At 43.0% G+C, this 25,777-nt stretch overlaps 1 protein-coding gene across 7 annotated transcripts in view; it reads right to left on the bottom strand.

The window, feature by feature from the left end:
* Positions 1-25,777, bottom strand: part of abr (ABR activator of RhoGEF and GTPase) — a 70,275-nt gene that overhangs the window by 28,438 nt on the left and 16,060 nt on the right. For 4 of the 7 annotated variants that reach the window (XM_029174721.3, XM_029174722.3, XM_029174723.3 and 1 more), the window contains exons 2-10: positions 13,947-14,128; positions 9,521-9,619; positions 8,214-8,399; positions 4,958-5,065; positions 4,367-4,427; positions 1,887-1,939; positions 1,233-1,373; positions 968-1,089; positions 541-709 (exon numbers count right to left, since the gene is read on the bottom strand). In XM_029174721.3, coding sequence (XP_029030554.1) covers positions 541-709; positions 968-1,089; positions 1,233-1,373; positions 1,887-1,939; positions 4,367-4,427; positions 4,958-5,065; positions 8,214-8,399; positions 9,521-9,619; positions 13,947-14,128 — 1,121 coding nt within the window. Of the gene's footprint in view, positions 1-540; positions 710-967; positions 1,090-1,232; positions 1,374-1,886; positions 1,940-4,366; positions 4,428-4,957; positions 5,066-8,213; positions 8,400-9,520; positions 9,620-11,183; positions 11,403-13,946; positions 14,129-16,561; positions 16,708-25,777 lie in introns of those variants that run through there. The other 3 variants (XM_041073893.2, XM_029174725.3, XM_029174727.3) reach the window with 3 other exon arrangements.

Genomic DNA, 25,777 nt, shown 5'->3' with positions numbered 1-25,777 from the left:
AAAAACATCAGCCCAGAGCAGGAAGCCATGAGTCACAGCCTGGGCACACAATGTATAAGCTAAACCTCTCACATCCCTGGCTTGATATGTCCCCTAATACCAGACATGGTCTGTCATGCAAGATGTGGGCAAGTTTCACACAGTGAGGGGAAAATAACAGGAACTTAAAAGCTTTGGTGTGTCTCAGCCATGGATGTGAGGGTGTACTGTTGTACTGGTGCAAATATACACCGCTTAAAGCCAAAAGCCAAATGTTTCAGCACTGTTTGATCCTATGCCAAACAGTTTCTAGTTTAAATGTGAATCAGTCATTTAACCACTAATGCCGTCACTTTGGCTAGTATAGATTAAGGATAATGTTTTTTATACATTACACCAGCCAGTAGTCTACATGTTTTACATGAAAGCATGTTTGCTATAATAAGTCCCCTCACTACCTGATTTCTGAGTATTTTGCATGTGCTTTGATAACAATAAGTTGTAATGATTCATTCCACAGAACCTTGGAAGGTCCCACTTGAAAAAGTGAAATTTCCTTACCTTCTCTTTCTGTATCTCACTCTTTGTGACTGAGATCTTGATTTTCATCTCTTCGATCTCATGTTCTGGCAGGACCTGGATGCTGGGACAGGTGTCGCAATCGTCCAGGGTTTGGAAAGTCAAATCAGCCAAAGGGATGTACCACTTGCACTCATATTGTTGATGACGACTGCAAATAGAGAGAAAGTGTGGGGGTGGTTACAAATGAATTCACGCGACAAATTTAGGAGGATGAGACAGAGGTTTCATAAGAAGACCCTGTCATGATTTCTGTTCGACTGTCAGGGGTTAACAAGCCAAGGTTGGAAATGCATGATGTTTCAAGATGCAATGCTAAACTAATCTAAATTCTAAAAAAAGGTCTCCACCTTGCCTTGCTGGTGTTAGACTGACTTGATAATCGAGCTTTGAGAACTAAAATGCTCACCCCACAGCAGTCTTCTTGAGCTTAGCACAAAGCAGCAGATCGGTGAAGAGGAAGACGTGCCGTAGCTTTCTGGAGCTTTCTGAAACCTCCACCAGGAAACCATCCTTCACCAGCTGACGAGCCTGTGAGAAGAAGTGACAAGTCACTACTTGCGTGAACTGACCTGATTGGTCCTTAGACTAAGTGAGCATGCGTACAAGATACATTATTGCCTAAATTCAAGAGATGATTCAAAAATGATTCATTCAATGATACTCCCACACACCTCTCCCTTAGGAGTGGTTACAGCAGTCCTCCGAGGGTCAATTTCCTCGTTGATAGAGGAGAGAAAGTTTTGAGATATCCGCAGAGCATCCTGGAGTAGAGGGAAGTCTGGGTGGTCCTTGGGAGTGTGTTTCAACAAGTCCTGAGACACATGCAAGCAACATGTACAGTTAGACTGATGCACTGAAAATGGTTTAAGTCTGTTGGAGCTTAAAAACATAAAAAAAAAACATTTATGATGCAGCATACACTCATAAATGTCATCAAACCACAACTGCTCTAATAAGATATTCATCTATGGTTTAGTTACAGGCTTAATTAGCTACTGTATACTGCTACAGAAAGACTGACAGTGACATGACGTTTGTTTGAACCCCCCCACACTTACATGTTACTGATCTGAGAGCTTTAAGCAAATTAGACTCATACAATGGACTCCTGCAGCCTAAGGAGCTACATCCAGGTATCTACTGTACCTGCTTGACTGGCAGCTTCCATTTGATCATTAATATGTCAAAAAAGTAGAACTAGTATTATGGCTGAGTGAATGAGAAACAACAGAGATGGGTGCAGAAGCTGGCCAAAGCTCAAGAACTCAGAAGAACATTGTGCCAAGTTCTGTACAGTGAATGGATCCGTCAAAGCTACTACTTACATGAAGGACCAGGGTGCTTCTGGTGACACGGTCGATCGGCTTGTAAAGGAGAGCTGCAGGGGGAAAAGGCAGGGCTCTGTGTCAGTGTCAGTTTAAAAGGCAGCCACAAATTAAAATATGCATATAAGAAGTGCAATAAAACTTGTGCCACGTGCCCACACGCCTCCGAATGGCACTGCTCCTGTTTCTAAAAACAGCACCGCCACACTTGGCTGCTTTTCCCTGGAACAGCTTTGCTGTTTGAGGTGGTGTGAACAGCAGCAGGTCTGACATATATGACAGCTCTAGGTGAGAAACACCCACAGACGGGACAGCGGGAGGGATAAAGGGAATAGTATGGCAGAGGAGAGATACGTGGCAGATGTAACAACACCTGGGGAAAAACTAATCTGAAGCATATAGTGTAGATGTGAAAGAGGGGATGTGGGGATTTGAAGGAGAGAACTTTTAATCTGGATTCTCTTTGTCTCAGCTGAGTTCAGCCGTCGTGTAATGAAATGCCAAAAGTGTCTCAAGGTCTCAAAATAATAACGCCACTGGTGTCACGAAGCGGTTTAAAAAAATTATAATAATGCAGCGCTGCTCTGTTCTCAGAGAGACAGAGAGAGAATAAATGTAAAGCATGTGTCAGATCAACGCTTGAAAAACGCATGATGACTGATAGATGCATGTATCTGGTGGATGAGCGTTTTAAATGCAAGGACGTGATCAGGAAAGTCCAGTCAAAAGCCGGGGTGAGTGAGAATCAGAGCAGAGGATTATTGGAAGTCAATGTCCTGCCACAGCAAGGCGTCCGATTGATCCCGTTCTCAAGGTCGCCTTGCCCACTTGGCTGTGGGACTAATAGATCTCTCCGAACTAGGGGACAGAGCATATGGACATGGTCTCTGATCAGGCCCGATACACACAATTCTTCAGATCTACAGCTAGGACACTTGGCATCACAATCAGCCACCGGAGCCAGGACTGAGCTGTAAAGGACGACGTGAAGGACAGCATGAGGTTGATAGGGGAGGGAAAATACTAAAAAGGCTGAGTGACAGATCCAGATCGGGGGAAGGTGGAGAAGGATTAAGAAAACGAGAACACATGGCAGTAGAGCAGAACAGGAGGCCAGACACTTGTTTGATTTAATTTTCCTTCTATATGAATCCATTCATAAGGAAGTGTCAGGCAGATAAAACATGATGACACTTGATACGTAAACAAGCCTGACAAACTGGCCTATATCATTGAAGATAAAGAGTTCATCAGTTAAATTGGCCACGTTCTAGTTACAGTGTGAGGGAGGCAAGAAGGATGCAGGGATAAGAAAAGTGGCGGGTTTAAAGAAAGACAGAAACTATGATAAACATGGAGCGTGATGGATGAAATACCTCCAACACCTCACCTCTACAAAAAAGAATTAAAACAAACACTGTTCACGCAGTTAAGTTAAAGAATAAGCACCAGGATGTTTCAAGTGCTCCTTGTTTACAATAAATAAATTAGCAAACACTTCCCAGGTACATGTAGCTGAAAATCTACATCTATCCATCAGTACAATTACAAAGCTTCACAATTTGCTCCACATGGTTGCATTGCTACCGTTAACCAATTTAGATAGACCTCAAATTGTGTAACCCCTGGTCAGCTGATTAAAAAAACCTCAAACATGTAAAGTACAGATCCCCAATACACTCATCTGATCCTCCTTATACAGTCGGCTATAGCACATAAGTATTCAGATAAAGGCAAACATCATTTAATGTCAGGAATCATCAGCAATCAGACAGCACATCTACATCATGTCCAAACCTCTGGCAGACATGCCAGTAAACTAACTCACTAGCATCTGGCGGAATACTGATTAACCGACTTCACAGCAAAGACCCTAAAAACAATATACCATCGAATTAAAGACATACACAATCAGGCTCCTATAAACAAACTAAAGAACTACACTCCAAGTCATTTAAATCAATGCTGGCGGCAGCTTCCATCATGCAGACATTACCGTATGTGCAGTTACAACACAGTCTGAGGACCAGAAGCACCTCCATATCCCTCTTCTCCTCTCCTCACTCTGTTCTCCTTCTTTTCACCAGCAGATACGGACAGAGAGAGAGAGAGAGAGAGACGGACAGAGAGAGAGAGAGAGAGAGAGAGAGAGAGAGAGAGAGAGAGAGAGAAAGACGGAAGCAGAGAGTGCTGGAGTGCGTGTGTGTGTGTATGTGTGTGTGTGTTAGCAATCACACATACACCCACTTGCCTTCCAAAGCCCGCCACTGCATACACAAGTGGAAGGGGCAGGACTGGAGTCTTAAAGCAGCAAGCCATCTGAGACGCACATACACTCACAGGCATGGACACAGACACACACAGCGACGCACAGACTCACACAGCGAAGCACAGACTCACACAGCGAAGCACAGACTCACACAGCGAAGCACAGACTCACACAGCGAAGCACAGACTCACACAGCGAAGCACAGACTCACCCTCCAGGGAGACAGTGGTGGTACAGTCCTTGGAGTCTTTGGGGCCTTTCACTTTGAGGTTCTGAAAGAATCGTGGCATCGTCAGTTGGGTCGATCAATACACGCCAACATGCTCGCACTCACAAACACAGCAAGCTGAGGGAAGTCAGGCCGCAGTAAACCACCTTTACAACCAGCAGCTCACCTTGACGGCCAAACCGGGAACAGCAGCGATTAAGGCTTTGATTAAAACTGAGCACTATGCAGTACTTTGACACTGAATTAAGGGCTGGACCGATTAAGGTTTCATTCAAGTAAATTCCAAAGTTATTATTTACAGTATGTGATTATGCTTATAAGATGCTCAGTTACTCATTTTCACTCATTTTCATTACAGACCAGTATTTCTCTGGATAATGGTTACTTTCTGTAACTTATTGCTGACACTTTTATAAGTCGGAAAAAGCAGTTATGCAAACCTTTCTCGCCATGTAGGTATATGAGTCAGAGTGATTTCAATCAGTGATAAAAATCTAACCTAGTGACAGGCAATATTAAATATAACAACACAATAGAACTCACATAAATGAGGCGTCTGGAGGACAAACCTACCTCGGATATCTTCTGGAACTGACTGTTGGCCTGGCTGCACTTCTCTGCCGTCTCCAGCGCCACCTTGTAGTTGTCGACAAAAGCCTTGTACACTCCCAGCTGGCTGGCCTGGCTCACAGACACAGACAGAATAACAGACGTGAAGCTACAGGTGAAATCGGCAGGTGCGAAGAAGATATGACCAACAGGGACACCTCTACTTGATGGATACCAGAGAGTCCTTTATGAAACATTTAATGCTTCTGGTTTACTGGCATTGGTCCATGATAGTAAATGAGTTGAACTTCAATTAGTTCTGCTTTACTTGAGTATCTCATACAGGCTCATCCAGCCTTGGTAGATTAATACATTGCTATTCTCATTAACGTTTGGCCTGAGGCTTGAAGAGTCTGCAGCAGTTTTAGAGACATCTGCATATGTAAAACATCCCCTACACACAACACAGTAACCCCACATTTGTGTATAGAATAATGGTGTGCATCTATACACAAACTGATTTTCCCTTGATGCTTCTGCCTTTCCATTAGCAGCTCTCCTCTGCAGCCCTCTCAGTACATTGAGACAAAGGCTGCCGACCAGCAGTGCATGAATATGCATTCTGCTACAGCTACACTTAAATTGACGAGGTTGAGGAGCCTACTGCACCCCACTAAAGCAACGTGACTGGATTCCAGCTGAATAGAGTACACAAGTACGACGTGGTGCTTTTCCTTCTACAACGTTTTCATTTGCTCTCTGTTCACTTCCCCTCAGATGGAGTGGAGAGTGGCACTCAAAATAGGAGCCGTGAGGAAATCATTTATTCTGGTGACACCTAAAAGATGCTGTAAAGTAACAAAAATAGATAAGAACATAGAAAGAAGGCAAGATTTGTTTTGTTATTTGTGTAGTTATTTCAGCACCGTCATCACACATTTATCCAGACACATCATACCTGACAATGCAATTTAGAAAACCAAACTTTGGATGGACTAGATTAATATTTTTGATTTCTATATTTCCAAAGGAATGTTTTTTTTTACTGTTTTGGCAGCTCATAAGGAAAGTTCAGTCCAAGCAAAGTGACGTTATAAGATTTCATCACATTCACAATGTTGCTTGACAAAACACTGGGTCATTTCCGTCACTGCGACGCAGGAGTTTTGAGTAATGCCCCAGAGTGTCTACACTAAAAACAACAAGTTCACATCTCAGTGGTGGGTGGGATAACAACAGCGTGTGTCTGAGAGCGGAGGTGGAGAGGAGGAGAGGCTGGGGAAAAGATGGAATAGGCACAGGAAATAGTGAGAGGGGAGACAGCAGTGAAGTGTCGACTATAAATAGACACCTCCAAGCTGATGAAAAGGCCCGTTAGTACTTTAACTCCTGAATGACGCGTTGGACAGCAATAAAGCCTTTAGATACTGATGTAAAAACAGATGGGAGCATATTATAGACTGGGTGTGCGTGCAGATGAATACAGTACAATAAAAAATTGAGGTAGCTTGTTTAGACCTTCAACAAAATATTATAGTCGACTAGTGATAATAATCAACTAGTGGTTTTTCTTAACAGTTGTCTTTAAACATAATAATCTCAGATATGAGACATTAGTAAAAGAAGCCATTATCAAGGTCTATGTTCTGCAGTCACATAAAACCTAGATTAGAGGTACACTAAGTTTCTTCAGAAACAAATTGTTATTAACTCGTGGCTCATTCAAGGTTGGACCCTTCCTACTTTATGCCTCGGGGGATTTTAATAATTTGGTTGGTCAAATGCCATCCTAACTGTCAGACTGCAGAGGAGCCTTTCTCCTGATCGAACTAAGTATTTTGAATTTGCGACTGAGGCTGGCATTCCACTTTGCCGCTCCAGTGGGCTCCGCGCGGCTGACGGGGAGCAGGAGGGAGGAGACCAGTTAATTGCGCTGCCATCTGCACGCCCGCCCTGCAACTCTGACAAAATGTTTAGCCGCCACAGGACGCACTCGTGTGTGCTCGCGCACGCGGCACAGATGGAGGCTGATGATTACACAAATACGTGTCACTGGGTGGCGGGACTCCTGGGCTACGTCTAAAGGAATCCTATTTGTACATGACAGCTTTAGTACAAGTGTGTGAAGAATCCATGGTCCTCATGAGTTGGTGATACATAGTGTCACTTCTGACCTGAGATTAACGCTTTAAAATGAGTAATCTGTTACTGACAAATGCTAAGAACGTGTAGATGTTAGACTTTGAACAAAGAGTCAATATAGTATATAATAATAATATATACACAGAATACAACACCTTAGTAGAAATATGGCCCCCACCTATACTGTAAATTGATAATAGGATCAGACTTCTTGATCACAGGCCAGCAGGACTGAGACAATTCAGAATTTCATACACTAACCTCCTGTCTGTGTTTTAGATGCGAGGGCTCTGAATTACCATGACACGTACCCCTTCTGTTCTAGTCAAAACAACAGTGTCTTGGCAAAGCGATACAGGATGGCTCATAATAGCCTGTCTGCTCCACTCACAGCTCATTAGCAGGGATAAATCACATCTCCAGTAAATCACGTCACGTCCAAACGTTAGTCACATTTATCTGGCTGCTGATAATGTTTAATAAGACATTTTTACTGACTGTCACCAGTACAATTCACAGCCGTTTAGTCTCCTGACACTGTTGTTGGCTGTGTAATTCCCATGTACTTCTAAACAGAGGCCAGGCATGGCTCAAAGTCAGTAAGATACGATGTGCTACGTTGCTCAGCCACTATTGAGTCTTGGCAGTACATGTATTAAGTGAGCACATTATCTTTTTAATTTTTTTAACCTATTCTGTAGTACTGGGAGGGTCCAGCTACAGATCGAAGGCCTCTTGTTACTGTCAAGTAGAGCAGGAGCAGCTTACTACAATATGCTGCATTACTTGTCTTACAGGCTCCTCTTTGTGATTTAACAATACACTATGGCTGTGAAACTAGCTGAAACCTGAGGCCTCTCTTTTTTTATTCTACACATCCACTCACACACTGTAATGATCTTATGCGCTGAGAGAATCTGTTCAGGCAATATGATCCTGCTAAAATACAACAGAGGCTGAACATTTCGACTAATGCCCTCCGAGCACAGACACAGGGGCACATTCACTTACGCATGTAGATAAATTTAGAAGGGTGATTCACTGAGCGCAAAACGGTGAGAGAGTTAACACACACCCTCCAAATGATGGAGAGGGAAAACACCACACGCTGTAATTTCTGGACCCGCGTCACACTCACCAGCTTCTGGAACAAATGCCCCACAGTGACCTTCTCATCCCACTGCTGGATGTTGGGTAGGAGCGCGTCATAGAATTCCTTGTGGATCTCAAAGATATCCTGGATTTTGTAGAAGATGGTTTCTATCTGCGGCATGCTGAGGACGGGCTGGGACGTTGGCACTGTGGCTTTCAACGGACGAATAGGCTGGAAAGAGGAGAGACAGGAAGAGAGACACAGGGAACAGTCAGTGAAGAATGAGGAATGATCTAATTCATAAACATTGTTTGTTTGGGCTAAATAAATTAATAAATAATACAGGAATACAGATGTAGCTAATTTAAAACTAGTCTTTGGTGAGAAATTTATAGCAGAGGCCTAACTGGGCCAGTTCAGGAAATCTAATTTTGCTGTGTGTGACAGAGTGATGCGGGTGTAATCACACCCTCTTTACTCTGTGACTGAGTGGATTTTCACGCTGTTTCTGACCAGTCCATTGAAACACCAGCTCTTCAATCATAAATGAAGCAGACGCCAAAAGTGAGGGGGGGCCAAAAATAAGTGAAAACATAAGAGCTTTACAGTAGTATGATAGCATAAAGGTTCTCTGACGTCCAATATGAGTCAGTGGGCTGCTGATTGCAGGGGTTGTGTAATCGTCAATGAGAAAGGTTGGATCATTTAACAACGCTAGCACTGTGGTGTTAGAAATAAGACCTTATTTGTCGAATGTGACACATGTGGCATGGGCATCATCAAAATTTGTCTTTTCAGTGAATAAAGGTTAATAATGATATGTATAAACTACATGATTCATTTATGATTCTTAAGTTGACTTAGTCACTTTGTGTTTTGTTTTGTCATAAAAATAAAAAAAGAAATAAGCGGAAAAGGAAACAAAGCAAAAACAGTATTTATAGCTTGTGTTTTTTAGAGGAAGTGAAGCAGGACAGAAAAAAAAACTTGTGAATCTGGCTGAATTGTATAATGACCCGTTGCGTCATTACTTTTGGCCCACGAGAGAAGGAACTGAAAGATGGGCTGGATTTCGGTCCACATTACGGCAAATTTGCCTCCTGACTCCGCCTTTCGAGGTTTTAGCATGTGGAAGTATTGCACCTCAACTGTTGTGAAACTAAATGGTTTTACAATGTTGCCCTACATGTCGGCTGAAACGATCAAATGGCCGAGGAGGACAGGCCCTGACATAGTGGCTCAGTATAGTATGCTGAACTAGTGCTGCAGAGAACTCTTGTCTGTGGTCACACTTTGAGTAGCAGTGTATCTGTATGCTGCAAGTAAGCTGTACCCATGTAAATGTGTCTCACCAGTAGCAGGGCCTCCACCTGGTTCAGGTAGATCTCCTCACTGGCTAAGAAGCCAGACAGCACTAGTTTCTTCATCTCCAGCCCTTTCTCAATGTCTCCCTGTAGAAAAACACACACACATACATAGATCTGATTGTTATTGTGAATGACACGTTTTCCACATACACATCCAGAAGGCCTTTTTGATAAATTTGTATCCAGAATTAATATTTAACCAGCATGACTCAGGCTTATTTCCTGTCAATTCCACTGCCACCACATCGGGTCAACCTGTGACTTAGTACACAACATAAATACATTAAACACTTTGTCCTCGGCCATCAAAAAACATCTAAATGGCTCGCTTCCCCTGTGGAAAGTCACTCCCCAAGCACTTGTAGGCATTTGTTGTCGGGAAAGTCACCACCCATGTTCAGAGACAAGCACAATCACAACATACACACTTTTACCAGTGTATTCAGGAAAGGTCTGAAGGAACAGAGGTGCAATTCATGAGTCAAAATAGTTGGGCTGAGGTGGAAAGTGTGGCCTCCCTGCTGCCATGTCACACACTTCTCTGCTACGTTATTACATTCTTGCAGCTTCCAGCAGCCTGACACTATCCCAACATGGTTTGGTCAGAAAGCAGTAACAGCTGCCATAAAGGACCAATATACTTTTTACGTTGACTGAAGAGAACATAAAACAGTCAAGGGTAATAAAACGTCAGAGACTGAATTCAGTGTTTGTTGGTTATGTCCAAATGATCAAACACAAACTATTACTATATATAAACTATAACTACTTTAGTCATGTTAACACTAAAGTTACCTTCACACCTGTTCAGACTTTTACTCTTTTGCTGCTCAACAAAACAGTCAAACTGCAATAATCTGGAACCTAGTGACGTTAAAGGCTCATATACACTACGTACTTAAGGGAGGACAAAGAACGTCCAAGAGCAGAATGGAAGATTAATTATTGACACAGCCAGATCCCCATAATGATATCAGCATACCAGCTTTCCTTGATAAGATGTGAAAGGAGCCATGACCTCATTGATTTAAACCAATCATGACTGAGAGCCATTTTCTGACCGACTGTACTCCTCAGACCTGTAGTTGGGTATATGCACAATATACTGTATATTATATATTGTGTATATAGTAAAAAAAAACATTTTTAAAGAATTATCATTTGCAGAAACTATCATTTGGTCACACTTGCTGCCATTGAAACCTAAACATACTGCATGTACTATATTTACTGCAGTCTGTCAACCTTCTCTTCCTTGCTAGCCGCAGATGATGTCAATGCATGCACTGAGTTCACACACACACACACACACACACACACACACACACACACACACACACACACACACACACACACACACACACACACACACACACACACACACACACACACACACACACACACACACACACACACACACACAGTAACAAACAGAAGTTACCATAAGAAGACTTTAAAACAAGAGTCGGACATGTGCTAACAGTAGCTGCCTAATCAGGCCTTGCTGAGACACACTAACCCACAGGCACATGCAGCAGCGCCCTGTGAGGCCACCACACGGCCAAGGCATCACTAACACTTAGTGTCACATGCGCATGTGTGTCTGCGCGCAGTCTTCCCGCATCCCGCTGTCCGGTCGCCATCTCACCTTGAACTGACTATGCACTGGAGTGATGGGATCCAGCTCCTCATCTCCATATTCAAACACCTCCTCCTCCAGCACCCTGTCCAAATAGCATAGCACCTCCTCCTCTTCCTCCTCCATTATTCTTCCTCTCTTTATCGTTCTTTCCTCCTCCTCCTCCTCCTCTCCGCTTTCGGCCAGTGCTTCCCTTCGTCGGGGCCTGGACGCATCAGTGTTTTCCCTTTAGAGTAAGTCGTCTGGACACCGACGGAGAGAGAAAGAGGGAGGCCCCCGCCTACACAACCCCACCCCCTTCCTCTGCTGTGCTTCCTGGTGTGTGTGTGTGTGTGTGTGTGCTACTGTTTCACTGCGGTCGATGAGAACGGCCCACCCTCTACATGTGCCCCTCCCCTCACAACAAACACTGTCCAGCCACTTCCTTGACGGCTGCATAGACGGTTTCTTTTTGTGCTTTACTGGAAGACTCAGTGTTCATTGTGTTTATTTTTTTTCTGCTCCCTCCAGACATAAGCCACTTCCTCATCGAAAAAACAAGCAGCCTCTCTATTTCTCGAGTCACTGACCACTGCAGAGCTCATTTCTGAGCCTTCCTCTCTGGCCATTGTCTTTTTATTGATCTGCTGAGGCTTGGATGCCGAGCTGAGATCAGCTAATGTGGTGCTGGTGTGTCTGCTTCTAATTACGGCTCATGTAGTTCACTCGTTTACAGCGGGTTCACACTGACACAGGTCAAAATATAACATAATCGTTGCACCAAGAGAAGGTGTTAAAATATAATATAATAGATAAGCCAGATAGTTATGGTGCCTAAATTCTGGATTGTTAATACATATAGTTTGCTCTTCGTAACCTCTTACCCTGCTCATGACCTTTAGGTGCCACTTTAAAGGAAGCACCCCCCCCCTTGATTTTCTTTCTATTTGCTTTCCTCAGTTTTGTAAGTTGTAAATTCTCCCTGTTTTTTCAGGTTGGCAAAATCTAGGCTGGCTCTTCAGTTGTCCAACCTCCTGGACTACATTATGTAGGTCACACTCTTTTACAGACCTCTGGGAACAGACGTCACATTAAAAATAAATTAAAAAGGTCACATTTGTGCTTGTGGCTTAGGTGTGGAGGTTACAACTATTACAAGGCACAATGACATGGGGAAGGATTATTGACAGATAACCAGGGAAAGATAGATTATGATAATGAGTATCATCAAAGTGGAATAAGTCAAGTTATCCAGTTTGGTTTATTTAGTGAAAACTTGATTGATGCACTTGCATGTTACAAGAGGATAAACAGGTAAGACTATAGTAACACATGTTGCCTGAATGCAAAATGAGAAGAACAGATCTATGTGAACCATTGCATGGAGGTAGAATCACAAACACACTGCTCTGATTCAATTTTTTGCGTGGCCTCTCATGCAACAGACAGAAAGCACATTAACGCTGAGAATAAAGATAAAGATATGATGCTGAGGAGATTTTTGTCATTCAGAGTTTCCCTGAGTTCTAGCTTCCAGCTACTGAACCAATGACATATACAGCACTTGTTTTTAAAGTGTCTGGTATTTTCCTTTCATACCCAAAGGTACCACTAGATGGAGACATGTTTTCATTTACACCAGACTGAGTAATTCACAATATATCTAAATAATAATAGGTTTATTATTTATATCAACTGCACAAAAGAGGCACATTTACCAAATTCTAGATGTATCTACAACAATGCCTAGAGTGTTTTTATTAAGATGAGGGTGATAAGATGTAATAAAATTAGCTTTGAGGAATGTGAGATTGCTGTAGATCTCTACAAAAGACCCCAAAATGTTTCCAGGCCCGAGCTGCGCTTCAGGGTTTTCATGCTGAGTATATGGTAAAAGCAGCTTTAATGTGTGTAATTAAAATCTTTGATTCTGTTTGTTAGCATATTGGGGAGATGGTTCGGGTTAGGTCCACTGTCAAGTGGTTTGCATTTTATGAGAAGGTCTGCGTCAGCTGTTCTGTCTAGACCTCACTGGAAAAGTCTACCAACACAGTCATGTTTTATATTTCCTCCTCTCTCCATCATTACAGCACAGTAGACAGTGTTTACCAAACCCACACTCTGTGTGTGAGATGCTGCAAATCCAAAATCTCACCATAGTCTGAATCCTGACAGACTGATGTGTCACAGTTGCAACAAAAAAATCTGAAAAGAATAAACATCTGTACAGCATACTGTACTTGCCAAATGTGGAATAACCATGAACCTCTTGGTATTGGTGGTCTCAAACCTCATTAGGTGTTGTGACACACACACACACACACTGACACAGAATGAGGACTGTGGACTTTGTCCCATCTATTAAGATTAAAATTAAATTAGAAGGAGGCGTCTGCATGGACAGGTCAATGATTAACCAGCTAATGAGTCTCTTAATAATAGATAGAAAGAAGTTCATCTATCACCCTGTAGAGAAGCTTCGCTATCTCAGTCTAATAATGTAACCATACAGTAATAATTACTGTATGGTTCAGACATACAGTAATATACTAAACTACAACAGTGGTTTAAGACTTTAAAGAATTTGCTATGTTTTACTTGAAGAAAAGCACCTGAGCTGTCAACTGACTTTCACAACCTGGAACATCACCAGTCTGTGATTGATGACTGCTGTCACCTCGCTCTCCATCTGTGACTTTATTCCACTGTCGCATAAATACAGTGTGTTGTTTCATCTAAGTGTGTGTGTGTGTGTGTGTGTGTGTGTGTGTGTGTGTGTGTGTGTACTCGTACCCCAGGCAGCAGGCCCTCTGGTGGCGTGGGGGACACAGTTTCTCCGTCGGGCCCCTGAGGCATGCACAGCTGGGGCGACATGGTGGGCGACTCGTCGATGTAGGGCAGCGTCTCAGAGCCATCCTGGGACTTGACGTCCTCTGCTCCGTCGCCCTCGTAGCCATCTGTGTTGTAGTTAAAGTCTAAAGAGAGGGACAGATGACAGTCAGCATTCTTCTACTGTACACTGAACAAGGCTGCGGCTAGGCTCCAGCGACTTACAGCCACAGCTCTGTGAAAACAACACAGCATCTCTGGGTGTAAGGCCCAAACTGTGCGTATGTAATTATCTATCACAGAAACCGTGTGCTAAACGTACTACACTCCGCATTTGTCTCAAATAGCATTTGCCAGTATTGGGTTTGAAATTTATGTCCTGTGACACCACTCGGGCCTGGGTAACACTGACAGCTCCAGTAGAAGAGAACAACCGAGAAGGAAACTGCTAAAAAGAAGACGCTTGTCTCGGTGAGAGGAGGATGTCTATGGTGTTTTTATAAATCACATGCATTAGGCTTGTGTAATTATAACACAAAGCCATATGCAGTAGGCCGGTGTAAAACCTCAAGCAAATGTTTGCAAACTACAGTGTGGGATATGTGTAGGCGTGCTTCTCTGCCTGCACACAACCGGAACCGAGCTAAAAACAGTCAGCTCCAATGAGGACTAACTGGAAAGCAAGAGCAGAGCTCCATCCTCTCTGGGGCGACACACACAATCGTGCTAATGCTGATGAACGGTCAACACATCACCGGCTGCCACCTTTCACATGAGCCACAACCCAGAGTCTTTGGACCACCCACCTGCCAGTCATAAAAATCCCTCCATCTGTTCTCTGCCTGCAAGCATGTATGCACACTGTGGAGAGTCACAGCTACCATATGGATTATTTATAGCTGCTGGGGGAATATCAGGCGCGTGGCACACTTGTGTTTCGCCGACTTAATGAAGCTTGCAGAAAACACAGAGTGTGATGATGCGCAGCGAGAAAGCAGTAGCAGAAGCAGAGACGGACAGAAGGTCACCGGCACTGAGGTTAGGGTCGCTGCCCAACTGTGCTGTTACAAGACGACTGAAAACATCTCTAACATGCAAGTGCACGTTTGTTTCCCGTTGTCTCCGTCTATCCATCTGTTCCCTCTCCACCTCACCTCATGGCCCTTTGACTGGTGGGTTAACCTCAATCCGCTCAAGTTACATGAGGGGTTCCTGTCATCTCACTATTGATTCACCATCATAACTTTAAACTCCACTGTGAGCTCACTGATACAAATAGAAACAAACCAAAATTTGAATTTTAGTGTTCTGTGATATACGGGTGACAACACATGAATCTTTGAATCTCTTGTCTAGATAAGCACTGTGGTCGGTCCCCTCTATCACCAAGATGTCAGCTTTGATGTGTCTGCAGACTGAAATGAATCAATAGGCAGCAGAAAGTGTACAAGCATATGCATATTGTCATATCAGGAAGTCGGTATCATGTGCCTGCAGAGAATTTAAATACAGAATATTACTTGGCTTCAGCATCACTGTGCTTGTGTAGTTCTTTATTAAAGGTCGGTCATGCATACTCACTGAAGGAGGCTTGCACTAGGGAATAACTGCAAATTTAAAAGGGACTATGCTACAGAAACAAGCACATATACGGTAAAATGTGAAAAGGGGAAATTACATATTGTAATGCAGCATAAAAAAAGAAACTGATGCAGACAACGTGACATTGACAAAAACCGCTGAACAGAGAGAAAGGTGACCGTGAGAATGTGAAAAATGCAGCCAATCAAAAACAAACTACATTAATAGCTTAATGCTTTTTACCCAACAAGACCAAGACATGTGGTGAGTCACACCTCGACCTCCAGCAGTTCAAAAGCTGCTAATGATGTCATCCATCAAGTAAATGTTGGGATGTTACAATATAGACAAACCAGAAATAGACAGAAACATTCCCATCACCCTAACGGAACAATAATCAGGATTGTGAGGCAAAATATTTTTTTTATGTAACAATCAATTAATCTGCCTCAATACTTAAAATAAATTTATTTGTTACAATTGTAGTTCAAGGCAGCTCTACAGTACCCTTTTAGGTGCACATTAGCAGCAGTCAATAAACACAGCGATCAACATGTACACATGATTCTCTGTCTGAACACAAACGCGCACGCACACACACGCACGCACGCACGCACACACACACACAAATACATGTAGGCTGCCTCTATCCGATAATGCACACGAACAGGAAATCAATGCCATAGCCTGTACACTATGAGGGAATTTTCAGTAGCATTAGCCTTAAGTTCTAATTACTGCTTGTGAGGGCAGCTCCAGCACATTCAACTCTGTATGTTTCACCGACACGTAACATGACATGAAGGTAAACAGGAGATGAAGTCAAGCAAAAGACGTGATGTGAAGAGGAGGGAGATCTTGTTGAAAAAAAAAAAAATCAATACAGCCTGAGCCCGACACAGCACTACACTGAAGTGAACCAACATAAGGCGATCAAGAGTGAGACACATGCTCGCACACACTTATCCACAGACCAGACAGCACAGTCAAACACTGACCTGAACCACTGGTGATCAGAGATCGAATAATACACACAGCCTCAAAGAAAACAGCCATGGGTGCTGTCAGAGCAGAACACCTTCACTGTCGTCCATGTCACAGAGGCTCTGGTGCATCTGCTTTGACTCAACTGCATCAACACCTACTGTACTGAGAACCTAGGGATATCAAAAGGGGGCTGATTTGTACGGTAGCTGCTGAATACATCCACTGTTGCCGTCTAAACCGCTTACTGTAGGACTTATTCAAATGAAGGCAACATTGTATTCAAAAGCGTGCACAGAAAAAGAGGAAGCTCTAAACACGTTCTCACACAAACCAGGGCTGGAGGACAAGAAGCTATTCATATATTTTATAGACACATCATTAGGTTTGTCTGCCCACTCACTGTCATCATGTCACTTCCCAGTAGACCATTAAAGACTGTCCTGGGCTGGTCTATACATATTAAATTGACTCCACGTACTGTATGAGAATCAGGTCAAATTTGGTATTCCTGTTACTAGCGGAAAGTCCAATTTTTCTGGTTCGGAAATTATTTAAATCATGTTTTTGTTGCATGACAGGTTATAAAGTACACAGCCTACATACAGATCCTTTCTAAGCATCTAAATCTATGGACCACATGGCTAAATTGACTGACCTGCGATACTTCTGTGTGTTAGTAGCCATTACTCGCAGTGTTTTTAATGAAGAGTGTGTATGAACACAAAACGAACAACAAATACATGTCCACTGAATGAGGAAGGAGTAAAATACTATTCCTAATCTGCATATTATGACAGAGGCCAGACTGTTACATCCACATACATGAAGGTTACATTCAAGATGAAGTGACCCAATCTCTACCCAGTGAAACCCAGATCATCCACTGCTTGGACTTTAGATGTGTTTAGATGTATATTCTCAGTGCATCACTGCTCCGAACAACAAAACTTTGATTACCAACCGCCCTGTGTGTTTCATTTGATTTCATGTCTTTGGTTTTGCTCTCTCACTCTATCTGGACTTCCTTTGCGCTCTACTTAATGCTTCGGAAATTAGTGTGGCCCCTGAGGAAACACAGACACTCTCACTGTGTCACTGATACCACAGATATGTGCTCTACACAATTACTCACTGGGCTCTGGTGTATGTTGATGAGGTCAGATCAATGAGGCTACAGTTAATATGGAACGGCTTGCAAGAAAACCTTTCAGACACACATACACACAAGCTCAGAGCATTCAAACCTGCAACTCTACAGTAGAACTGCTCCTTTCAGGGCCTACATAAATCCAGTAATGGATGGTCTCCAAAGCCAAAATGTTTTATTAAGCCTTGTGTATCGAGACCTACCTCAGCACTTTGGGGCACTGGCAAGAAATATATCTAAATGAAATCAAAGTAAATGCAATGAAATGAATCAGAGCAACAATAAATATGTATGCTGCTAAAATTCAGTCAGTCTAGAACCAAATTACAAAAGACAGGAAACTACATGAATGTGCTTCGACTTAGGCAGTGCGAATAAAGGAAAAATATTGTTTTATAGCCAACTTCAAAAATCTGCACTGCTCTCTCTGCACCGAACCAAGTCACAGACCTCAGCCCAGTCAGATCACATCCACGTCCCTGTTAATCTCCTTTGATTGACAGCTCTTAATCCACCCACTCAGAATAACTGCCCATTGTTTCCGTAGCAAGGACAAAGGCTGTCATGACAACTAGCCAGCTGATGCAAACTGCCTCCTTGCCAATAAGCACTTGGACTTGTCTGGAAGTAATGTACCTGGTGTTCCTGGCAGAACTGAACTATTTATACTCAAGAACAAGAGGAACTTTTAATACTAAGAAGCCTGATTCACAATCTACCTGAGGGCCGTGCAGGCAGAAGGCATAACACCCTCTACAGGATCCACTCTTTACATTACTGCATAATAAAGATAAAACATAAACACTGTGAAACAAAAGCATATTTTTTAAAAATCATTTACAGTCTACTTTTTCTGCTTCTACAGTACATAATGACATGTCTTTAATACTTCTGCTGGGTTGAAGTGGTAAACCATAATAAGAGTGTCTGTTGCTGACATTAAGATCCAAGGTTTTGCTGAGCAGCAACATCTAACTTGCTGGAGCAGTGCGCCAACAATCAGGCAATATCAGCCTTGGTTAAACTCTGACAATGTGTCATTTCTGATGATTATTTAGAAACAGAAATGTGATCCAGATGCATCTTGTGATAAAGCTGCAGTTGTTTCTCATATAGTCTCACAGACTCATAAAAACGTGTCAGTGCCTGCAAAATATCTGATTGTCCTTATTGGAGCATTTCAAATAATTTCCGCTTGGTTCATAAGTTGTGTAAAACATGCAAACACATTCTGAGAAGAAATAACAAGAGCACATTTACTCTAATTACTCAAGTCTGACACTGTGCTGGTATGCAAATCAAGCCCTCCTGTGCACAACAACACTGTCCCTGCAAGTAGAGATTTTCTATAAAACTGAAAGATAATGAGGTAGCAGCTCATATAGCAGTAGCATGTAGTGCAACAATACTAGAGTACATAAACTTTAAACATCTGTCATTGATTATGTAACAAACTTAAAGATTTAGCACTTTATTTGAAAATTGGTAGAAAAAATAAAAGGTAAGAAATCAGTGGCAAAGCAAAGCAAAGTGAGTCAGTGCAGGATCTTTAATGCCTCCCTCCCAGCTCTTCTCTTCATCAAGTTAAAGTGAGTAAAATGTGCTGCTGCAGTGTGAGAATTCAATCAGGGAGTTGTGCAGCTGGGCTCAGCAATTTTTTTTGAGGAGGAGCAGGATTACATCATGCCCTGCAGCCAGCTTACACTGTGTGGGCACTGCCGCTGCATAAAGGGGCACAGCTACAGCAACACACACACACACACACACACACACACACACACACACACACACACACACACACACACACACACACACACACACACACACACACACACACACACACACACACACACACACACACACACACACACACACACACACACACACACACACACACACACACACACACACACACTACTGTAGAAGGGTGTGTACCTTTGGGTTCCTCTGGGGAGCGACAGTAATTAAATCAGAGAAGATCATCTCAACATGAATTTATTTTATTAGTTGTCACTGCATCTCTCATAAGCTCAACCAGATTCAGTTGGATTGGCTTCCTACACTCGTCTGCTTTCCTGATAGCCTTCCTGACCGCGTGGTCAGGATGTGACAGCATGACGGGACATCAGAGAGGTGATAAATGCACGAATGTGTATGTTGACAGGGAACACGGAGTCTTTTACAAGTCTCTGTCATGCGGTCGTCAATCAGGATGTGGCACTGGGGAAATTAAAAGCCTTCATGAAGGTCTAGCTTTACAGCCCTGGCCTGTGCGCCGCTCATCAGGGTGAAGTATTACAAATAGCAGCGACATGAAATGAGACTCCGAGGACAGGACTGGCAACAACGGAGCATCACAAGAGAACATATTTACCTCCACCTAATACAGATACCTGGATATTCAGAGAGTGGTGGTTCTACAGACAATGCTTAAACATATGACACACACCTTGTTTGCTGCCGAGATACTGTATTGTTGTTATTATTTTTTTGTGTGCGAGGGACTATTCACCACTCCAATCCTGTTTAACCCCATGGCTTATAGTATAAAGAGCTACTAGGACATCACCCAGTTACAAACCACAAGCTTGACATTACAGTAATTCTAAATGATGCTAACTACTGTAAGTTAATGTCAAAATCTACAGTACACTCTAAAAGCTATATGTCATCCTGTTAAGCCTGGGGTCTTTGTTTGCCCAATTTCTCCCATCCTGGCTCATCAAGATGATAATGGGTTGGCTCTTTGGACAGAGCTAACCAATTTTAAAAGGTCAACAAGCTGCAGGGCTTCCACATATTAGTTGCTAAAGGAAGCTCAGATAGAGAGAGACCCCTCCAAACTAAAAGCATCCAACGTTAACAGTTTTATACAGTGTCTGCATACCATTACAATAAAGGCAAGAGGATGCTACAGTAATACAGATGTGCCCATTATCTACTCCACAACCTGTGCACATGCATCCAGTGCACTTCACTGTCAAAGAGAACGTCAATAAAAGATAACATTTGCCCTTTATAGCGCAAATGAATGGCAATCCTACCACAGCTGCATATCGTCATGTGCCATATGCCTGCAGGGAGTGGGAGATAAGGACCCCCTTGCTGCAAAGCTGCATGCATGGATTGGCATTACCTCCATGTAGCCTCAAAACCCAACCACCGTTACCATGGCAGCCAGCCACTATACATTGTAATTAGCTTCCCTAAATCCCAGAGGCTTGGATTGGTTGGATACAACCCGCTGCTTCACAGACTGGGACAATATTCATACATTGGGCCTGAAGCTCTGTCTCTGCACAAACACAAGAGGTCAGGTTCAAGTGCATAAACACCTATGCACACACACAAAGATACAAATTATTCCCCATCTCCTACTACATACTGTATCACAGCTTATCCTTCGTGTTACATTCCCTGTGTTTGTAATCAGTAAATCTATTGTTCACGTACTGTAAGATAATCACCACCAGCAGACGGCCGCGCTGAGCACAACATACAGAGCAACAGCTCTGCTGTGTGGGCATCCACACCTCAGTGTGTACAGTACCAGCTACAATCGTTCATGGGCATGTGATAATCCTGAGTGTGTCAAAGTGTGCAGTGAAATAACAAACAAAACTATTAAAATGCAAGAGGCAGCAGATAGGCCTCTGGGCAACCCTGAGTGCCTATAATGTATTGCACTCCCAAGTCCAATTAGGAGAATATAAGATAGATAAGAAACTAGTCTGATACGATCTAGGTACAGAAGTGATGTGCTTTTCAGTCTGACTATGAAAATGGTTCACATAACAGTAACACATTTTAAGTAACTTCCATGAAAGGAATGAGGAAAGAGGAAGGAACTGTCCTGTGTGGCACAAATACACTAAAAAGGAAGCTAGAAAGCTAATTTGATAAAAGGAGTAAGAGAGACACAAACATAGTGTAGACATTGAATGAGATCTTGAAAAGAGGGGGCATGAGAGATGAGAGAAAAAGAGGGCATGTGGTTGGAAGCCCGATAAACAGCAAGCACTGAGCCACAAGGCCATCTGGTGCGAGCGTATCAGCACAGCCCTTACACAACACAGCACACAGATTGAACAGAGACCTTGTGGATGTCACTCTATTGATTACGCTTTTGGTCCATCTAACAGGTCACATGTCTCCAGAAAGTTTTTTCAAACAGTGGCCATGCCAGGTCCATCTTCTGTAATGTGCCATCCTATTTATAGGATACCAGAGTGCAAATCAAAAATAACTTAAAATCTCACAGGGACGTAGGCACAGTTTTTGATGGTGAAGTGCATCAATCAACCCTTGTGTAATAACAGTCCTATCCCTACTTCCTGTCTGACCCCTTTTCTCTCCTCTCTTCCACTCAATTAACCTGAATACCTAATCATAGCTCCTGTCTTCCAGGATCACGTAAACATGTCAGCCATGCCATTGGCCAGGGCCAAGGTGTTCCCCTCTGCTGATTGGCTGAGAGGACGTGGGTATGAGTAGCAGAGGTCGTCATGGTTGGTGGTGGGGGTTGGTTACCATAGGCCTACAAAAGGCCTACCAGACACAAACACAAACACAGCGCTGGCCCCTTAGGACTCGATGAAGGTCTTCACAGACTCACAACGCACAAACACGCTCAGACATGTGACACACCCTCTAATATCGTGCACAACAAAGGATTTCAGGGGCTTCACCCATGTGAAGATGACAAAAGTGGGGGTGATGGCTCCCAGAACCCCCAGCCAGAGATTCTGATGATACGTTCATTAAACAAACAGGTTTCCTTTATTTGATTCAGGTTCAAATAAATACAGGTGCCGTTTATAATAAAAACATTATGGAAATAATAAATTTCAACATCATGTTAGTCACATTTTCTAGTGAACGGCGGTTTGTAGCCTGGGATTTCACGATTTATTTAATTCTGCAATATTTCATGACCATTATCTTGCTTTATTATTAAAAAAAATTAACATCAGAACGTTTTTTTGGCGTTCTGACATCGGGATACTTAACATCTTTACTCTCACTCCTTTGCCAAGTCTCGAGTCACAACAACAGACTTAGCCGAGCCAAAAGCTTCATCTTATATTCACAAGGCTGTCAGTGAATGAACCCAGGTGGCCACAGTTCAGAAAAACCCTAGCAGGGATGTTGGCAGGCGAGGACGTAAGCTAGTGTTGTGACACGGTGCCAGGACTTGCTTTCAGGTGAAATCAATCACCCGAACAATGAGAAATTAACCGCGTCCATTAAGCAGGTTTTTATTAGAGTCTTTATGTAAAACACTGAGGCTAGCAGGGCGTTTGGTTCAGCAGCATCGAACAACTGCTTCAGAATGTTATGACGGAGTGCCTCTGCAGCTCATTACATAAGCACAAAGCCTTTAACAGGCCCGACGGAGGGAAGATGCTCCAACACAAAGCACAGAAGAACGGCTCGGCAGACGCAATACAGAGCACGGCATTACATAACAACACAGCTTTTGGCTGACTCAGACTGTTTCTTGATCTCGGGGTGTGTGTGTGTAGAGGCAGTGTGTGTTTAAAAGTCTGTCTTTGCAGCCACAGTACAGCAACGAGATGGAAATGCTCACGCTATTGATCAGGGTAATGGAGGGAAATGTGTACGGAGACGATGTTTCGGGATTCGACATGGCAGCAGATTGTTTAGACACCAGAGAAATTCGCTGCTATGAAGTAAAACCTATTTTCGCCACGTTGTGACTCTCGCTATTCTGTAGATTCTAATAACATTTATCTGCCATCACTTTATGTAACGTTTGTACTGAGCTTGAAGTGGACCTTTTGGTTGTGTCTGATTCTTCTGAGGACAAGCCACAATTGATTTTGTGTTTGGAAGCACCACAGCATCACATTGATCGGGACTTGTTTCTACTGGCACAGCGGGTGGAGTCATTGGTTATCCACAGGGACAGATTTGTGTAAGGTGTGATAAATAAGGAATCCCAGCTATATTACAACAACTATACAGGGCTCCGCTGGGAACCTATCCAAAATCACTTGGCTGTGGAGCAGATCGAGTGTCAGCCAACTAACTACAAACATTAAACACCTACAGACAGAACTGGGACCGCGGTGAAGTCAGCCAGCATGGAAGCTCCATCCATTACAGTTGATGTGCCACAGAGGGGTAGAGACCAAAAGGTCTGACAGCCTGGGAATGTCACGCCTCTCTGGAAATGTGTATGCATAACTTGAAAAGCGTCTGTTCCATGTCTACAGTGTTAAGAGTAGTCAAGTGGAGACACTTAAAACACTACAGATTCATAGACACTGTCAAACAGCATTTATAGCAACAGGTCACACAAAAGCTCTGCTTACTGAATAAATACTGACAGATAGTTCTATGGTCCTAAAGACTCCTTTACTTTATTACTATATCTAAATAACACTTACTGTATGGTAGAATGCCTATAACCTACCACCAGCATGTTAACAACACAGGCTTTAAAATGTGCCTCAACATTAAAAACACAATCATCCAATGTTGACTCGTATTGTGGTACATGACTTGAACTTAGGCCGAAACATTTGCCCTCAAAACTTTTTTCTGTACAACACCAACAGGATGTACAGAAAAGAGGATATATATTTTATTTTGATCCCTCAGAGCTGCCCATAAATGTGAGCTGTCCTCACTGTGTCCTCACTTGGATTACAGAAAATCGTTTTGACATGCATGCATGCATGAGCCTCTGCATGCGCCTGTGACATCTCTGCTCCTCCATGCCAAAATGCCCATACTCTGGCTCTTACGTAACCCAGCTTTCCTTGGATGCTGCTGGAGCTTCACGTGGCACTGGAGCAGGCCATGAAGGAGGCTGGTTAATATGCTGAAGGTTACATCGCAGGGTTCTAGAGCCAGTCTGGCACTCATGCTGAGGAGTTGACAGTAACACTACAGGCAGTAAACTGATGAACTTAAAGGCATCGGGAAACCTCTTGAAAAATGAGGCAGAGCAAAAAGTTAACTTTATGTTTAATTTATAAATTTTTAAATACTCGCAGTGCTAATCATCTTCTGCTCAAAATGAAAACACAGATGCCCAAGGCCAAACAGTGGAGACCAGTATTCACCCTCTTGGGGGAACGTTGTGGCTGTAGCTTTGAGCATTCGCTCCCACTCTACCCAGAGAGTTACTGTGGCTTAACACTGAGCCATTAACACGGTTTCAGTGGCCGAAGAGAAAGCAATGATGCAATTTCTGCCTCACGTTTGGTAATCTGCTACAAGACAAGAAGCACTTAACTGCAATGGTTTAGGAAGCAAACACTGGGTCATTGCGTACCACTAACAATAAGTATGAGTCACCTTTCTCGGCTGCGTTTTGTTGTGTTCAGCCTGTGAACTACTGAGTGGACCGTTTCATTGTGAGCGCAGTGGTACAGAGAAGGCCAGCTTAGCAGTGACCCTTGGAGGGCTCACAAAAGTGGTGGTGATTTTTTATTCCCTTGAGTGGAGAAAGGGGGTCACTTCAGCGGAGCTCGATGCGCCAATTTACTTACACAACGCACATATGCACACAAAGTAGCAGTAAGATAAAAGGTGGCAGAGAAGGGAAGGGATGATGAAATGACAGGTGCATAAAAGCATTGTGTCCGTTTCCCCTCAGAGGAGTTCAAAGTAAAGCTGGACTGAGTCTGTTGTAATGTTAATAGTCTGTCTGCTATTGTACACATCTTGACCCTCCCAGAATTTCAAATGCATTAAAGCACATCAGGTGACAGATAATATACTCCGTTTGTGTTCACACCAAGGCCAGAGCTAAAATAGTCCTTTAAAAATAGTACACAGGCTAAGTATAAAGTCCCCGGCGATCAAAATTCATTATTATACAGTTGCACGGACCTGATCCAATAATTCCATGCAGTAATAATTCAGTCTTGAGAAAATCCAATTCAATGATGCACAGGAAAATAAATCCTAGGGGACAGCAGTTGACATTTAAAGAAACATGTTAATATTTACATAAATGCTAAAAATGAAAACCTAATCATGGGTAATGAGCTTAGCTAAGCATAACTGCTGTAAAGGACTTAACCCTCATCATCAGTGCTGGACA

Source organism: Betta splendens, chromosome 14 (genome assembly GCF_900634795.4).
Source record: "Betta splendens chromosome 14, fBetSpl5.4, whole genome shotgun sequence".
Taxonomy (NCBI): Eukaryota; Metazoa; Chordata; class Actinopteri; order Anabantiformes; family Osphronemidae; genus Betta; species Betta splendens.
This window is presented reverse-complemented; position numbering and strand designations above follow the sequence as displayed.